Below are 5,485 nucleotides of genomic sequence, written 5' to 3'. Positions count from 1 at the left end.
GCGCCAACGGTCGCGACAGCTCGTGTCGCCGGAAGTCGCTGTGCTCGCATTAAAAATGAATGGTATGGAGTCGCTGTCGCGCGCGATGTCGCTGGCAGTGTTGTGAGAGTGAAGTAAATCTAGCTGTAGAACCTAGCATGACCACAAGGGGGGAGAATAAGACCAAGTATAAGACCTTGATCGCGCTGTCCTTAAAGCAACTGCTGATATTCAGCACAAAAAGCCCAGACTTACCCAAAAAGGGCTTCCAGTTTTACAGGGATCAAAGTCTATCTAGTTTTTTGGATGCTGACAAGCATACCGGTAATGTATTTGACATGGTTCCCTTTTTATAAAACAGCCTTTTAAGGTCAAAGAGGATTTATAGCTACTAAAGTATGTTATAGGCACCACAATTGATACTCAAGACACTGCACAAAACACCTAGCATTTTGTGAGAGCCAGTCCACGTCATCATTTTGCTTTAAAATCAACGGTTAAATTTTTTGCCAACTAGATGCATAAAAAAAAAAAACATTCAAGAACATTAGGCAAGCAAAAACATGCACACAGGAACTTCCATGGGCCAAAGAGATTTTATTTCAGGTGTTAAGATCCATCTTCAACATTGCAGGATGTTTGCGATACAAAATCCTTCACACTGATGGAAGACTCGGCTAACTTTAGTGCCACTACTGTTTGGGTGGAGTATATTCCTTGATGTAGTTAAGATTATTGGTACTGGAGGAAGGGGAGGAGTTAAATTAGGAGTCATGAAGTATTCACTTCTGCTCAGGCATAAGATCGTCAATGGGCTGGCCTGCCTCCAGACATTTCTCCATATCTACAAGAAGCTTAACTCCATCCACCACCATCTGAACCAACTCGACCTCAGAGAAGCCTAGACGGTCTGCATTGGAGATGTCAAAGACACCACCTACTGCAGCAGTGTCTACTCCACCTGGAGAAACAGAGCAAGGTTAATAAGAGTTCATGACTCATGTCCAATAAGTACATTAAAATCTTGCGGATCAGATGCATATTCACAAATTAAAATGAACCTACCTGTTCCACGCTTTTGGAGCCTCAGTCGTTTGAGGATCTCGCCGAACTTCTCGTGCTTGCTGAGGTTGGGAAGTTTGACATGAACACCGCCACGCAACCCAGTGCCTAGGTTGGAGGGGCAAGTTAGAATGTAGCCCAAGTGCTCATTCCACATGAACTCATGGCCCTTCTCTTTAAACAAAGCCTCAATCTGGAAGACAAAAGCATAAGGATTTAAAATGAGACACTGGAGCCACTGATAGTTCTGAATTTAGTGTCGAGTTTCAACAAAACCAACCTTTGTGAGGCCTGTGCAGAAGCGATTGAAGACTTCCTTCATATTGCCACCCTTCTGCATGGAGATGACACGAAGATGGTCTTCCTCATTCACCCAGACCAGGAATGTCTTATTGTCATTATGCCTTAAAAGCATTATATAAAAAAAAAAAATTATACAAACACTACTATTTTTGCAAGTTCCACATTACATGGTCAAACTGTTAACACCCCTCATGCCTTCCTAGATGTGTAGGACTTTCCTTTAATAATCTTTGTTTTATGCAAAAGAATATATCAGCTCTGTGGGTCCATACAACGCAAATTAATGGTGACCAAATCAATGAAGGTCCAATAAGCACATAAAAACAGCATAATAAGTAATCCATAAAGTCCAGTGGTTTAATCCATGTCTTCAAGCAATCCTTTCAGTTGAGTGAGAACGGACCAAAATGGAACTCCTTTTTCATTATATATCTTGCCATTGCGGTCTCTAGACACAATCATGATTCCAAGCTCGATTATACTTCCTAGTGCATGATGCTGGCACGGAGTGCAAGATGTCTAATTGAGCTTGAAATCATGATCACCAAGGAGTCTGCTGATGTTAAAATGTATTAAGGGGGGAAAAGTGCTACATTTTGGTCGGTTCTCACCCAAAATTGATTAGAAAACTTCTGGAAACATGGATTAAACCACTGGAGTCTTAAGGATTAATTTCATGCTGCCTTTGTGCTTTTTGAGCATTGTGAACACATACAGAGCGGAGATCCTCCTTTAAAAAATGTGTTTTGTTTTTTGCAGAAGACGGTCCTACAGATCTTGGATGGCATGAGGGTGAGAACAATTGAGAACTTTGGGTTAACTATAACTTTATTACACCAAATTAATCCATTTTATATAGTTGAAGTGTTAACACACCCAAATGGATCAAATATTCTTAATAAAAGAGAGATTAGCCCAACAACTCACTCACCAGATCCCTCTGGCATCTGGCCAATCACGAGCCATCCCAGAAGCCAGCAGCAGTGGGGACACAGGCTTATCAAACAAGAAGTGGTCATCAATCAGCTGCTGCTGCTGCTCCTCAGTCATGTCCTTGAGGGCATAGTACGTTCCTTTAAGGTCACCATCAAGGGATCCCAAAGCTGCAAGACACAAAGAATAGACTTACTTAACACAAAGCAACTTAATGACTACACAACACCAGGTCATACTGTACAAGACATCAAAACAAAACTGCATTACTGCAGAATGGGCGCTTGGATCCCTGATCAGTTTCTTTTCCATTATCTTGAATGGATCATTGTGTGAGGATTGTGAACCAAATGTGCATTCTTTGGAAACAAATCAGTAGATTAGCTCACCTTCAAGAGACAAGTTTTCAATGCCCCGTCTCTCTCCACGGCTGCAGTGGGGAGGGAGGCAGAAGCCGCGGATGCTCCTGCCAGTTCGCACTCTGGAGCTCAGAACGTAGTTGGGGTCAAGGTCATCTCCGCCCTATTAAAACATTAGCAATTAACAGCAGACTACCTAAATGTTGATGCCAATTAGATACAACACACTGAAAGGTACTATGTACCTGGAGGTTGTCTGGGTTCAGGTCAGTCTTGTGTTTGTCTGTGGGTTTATATCCACCATGGCGGTCCTCAATAACAGGGTCAAGAAGCTCTTTGAACACTTCATATGTCTCTTCATCTCCAGCAACACAGCCCACGGTCATGATGAAGGGGTGCCCTGGAATACAAAAGACAAGTATACGTTAATACATCTTGGCATAAATCTCAATTTCAACTACAAATTTTTGGGCATGGCATTGTTTTCGGGAGGACTCAAAATGCAAGGAGATTAACAATGGCAACATCTTAATATAGCCAGATATCATGTTAATCACATGGTTGGTCAACCAGTAATCATGAGATTCATCCGGACACAAAGTGCCCTTTGTTTTGCTTTACAAAATATACAAATCTGAATGGTTTCCACACATTATGCAGATGAGCAAATTAAGCCTTTATTAAAGTGCATGGAATGCACCAACCATCAGGATTACAGTAGCGGGCATGAGCAAGCAGCATTGAATGGTAGCAAGAACTATGAATCTCCAAAAACTAAAAAAGGCAACAAAAGTTATCCCCCCCCAACCTTTTTTCATGGATCATGATTTCAATCTCTAATGCCATCTAGAGCTCTGTACACATCAAGCTCTAGGAAGTGTAATCAAGCTTGAAATCGTGATCGTGCCTAGAGACTACAATGGCAAAATGTACAGTAAAAAAAAATAAAAAAACATTTTGGTCTATTCTCATACAATCTGATTAAATTACTCCAGAAGACATGGATTAAGCCACTGGAGTCATATGGATTACTTTATGATGCCTTTATGTGCTTTTTTACCATCAATGTTTTGGTCACCATTCACTTGCATTGTCTGAACCTACAGAGCGGAAATATTCTTCTAAAAAATCTTCGTTTGTGTTCAGCAGAAGGAAGTCATACACATCTGGGATGGCATGAGAGTGAGTTAGTGATTAAATACTTTTTTTTAAAAAAATTTTTATTATTACCTGGATTATCAATCCCGGTTTGAATGACGTCATCCACGGTAAATCCGCTGGGCGTTTGTTTGTCCCGAAGATTGTCGTACATCTCCAGCGTCAGCACCTTCGCCATGTGGTTGTTGTGATGGCTGAGGTCGGGGTACTCCTGTTCCGCGGAGTAGTTCATCTTCAGCAGATTGTGAGTGTTACCGAAAGGCATGATTGCGTTTACCTAGTGGAAATATTATAAACAAGGCTATGTTAAATGTGAATTCATCCAAATCCGTTTCAGGTTCAAGGACAAAGCCAACCCTTCAGCTGCATTAATTATGACGTAACGGTATTAAAGCGTATTTTCTGCAACAAACATTCAGAGGAATGCATATTTAGCATTTATACTAACTTCGAACAGTAACTACAATAAACGGCCAGGGTCAGATGACAAATGTCCTCAAGAGAAGTCGATATTCGTCGTCAAATGTCACGCAGGCTGGAAATATGATGGAATGTCTCGTGCGCGTTCAATAAATGACGCTTCATTATAATACGCGTTCAAATGCCAGCAGAGTTGGCATGTTATGTAACGCTTTGTGCATCACAAAAGTTAGCCTACTGGATGAGAATAATGGATTAATCTTTGTAGCGTTCAAATGCGTAATGCGCAGTACTACAAAACAATATGCGAAGACCTTGTAGGTGAATGAGGATGACTACAAGGTCGTTGCAGATGTTTGGGACATAAACACATTGTCATGTACGTATCCGCGTCTTTTCGGCAAATAATCATTTAATGCCATAACTATTTTGCCATCAATATTGGGTCCAATGTTTAAATAATTCAAATACATTTAGATACGTATAGTTAGCATTTACTGCGCATTGCATGTCTTCCAAGCGTAAATACCCGATAGAGTATGAATATAAATGCGTTAATGTTACGTATTAGATAGTCAATGACATTTACAGATTATAATGGATTTGCCAGCGTCATGACGTGTAATATTTTTTCGAATGAAATACAGTAAACGCTCGTTTTACTAATTTCAAATATAAATGCGATTAAAAATCCTACCTTGCACTGTCTTTCTTTGGGGAAACTGGAATTAATCCTTTTTAAAGGCCACCAGAACCCACACAAAGACTGATGATGGTGTTCAGATATAAGCAGCTTTGTGAGGTTTTTATATACCGCCTGAGCTCGTTTCTGATTGGACGCTATTTGAGTCCATTCATTCTATTGGAAAGGGAGTCGCATCACTTCCACAACATCAAGTATTTGCTCTCATTGATTACATGATGATTTTCCTTGACGGCTCTCCTTATGAAAGCAAAATGGAACCGTGTGGAATTCGATTCACATGCTTGTAAAGTTTCTCTGTCTGTCTGTTCATATTTGTTCATTTAGCTCTTTTTGTATTACTATAAAAGCAGCATAATTTGTTTGACCATCAATTTGATGTGGCATTTAAAAGTGCATCGATTTAAGTGGTTTGAGTGCATTACTGCAATATTTTGCACAACAGCTGTGTACATTTTGTTTTACCAGACAACACGTATGCTTTTAGATTGCTCAGTGAAACAGAAAATACTTATGCAAGTGCTTCTTCTGCTTTGCTCTTAAACTGCTACACTTGTTAGGCTTCACA

General features: G+C 40.3%; 1 protein-coding gene across 1 annotated transcript; it reads right to left on the bottom strand.

Annotated features, from left to right (window-relative positions):
• Positions 1 to 562: 562 nt before the first annotated feature.
• LOC127622336 (creatine kinase B-type) lies at positions 563 to 5,042 on the bottom strand. The gene is made up of 8 exons (XM_052096410.1): positions 4,912 to 5,042; positions 3,867 to 4,071; positions 2,882 to 3,036; positions 2,667 to 2,799; positions 2,276 to 2,447; positions 1,322 to 1,445; positions 1,045 to 1,234; positions 563 to 940 (listed from the first exon to the last, which is right to left on the bottom strand). Exons 2-8 carry the CDS (start codon positions 4,057 to 4,059, stop codon positions 762 to 764), a joined length of 1,146 nt encoding a protein of 381 aa, XP_051952370.1. The 5' UTR covers positions 4,060 to 4,071; positions 4,912 to 5,042; the 3' UTR covers positions 563 to 761.
• Positions 5,043 to 5,485: the final 443 nt, after the last annotated feature.

Source organism: Xyrauchen texanus, chromosome 28, assembly GCF_025860055.1.
Source record: "Xyrauchen texanus isolate HMW12.3.18 chromosome 28, RBS_HiC_50CHRs, whole genome shotgun sequence".
Lineage (NCBI taxonomy): Eukaryota > Metazoa > Chordata > Actinopteri > Cypriniformes > Catostomidae > Xyrauchen > Xyrauchen texanus.
Note: the sequence above shows the minus strand (reverse complement) of the source record. Positions and strands in the feature narration are given on the sequence as shown.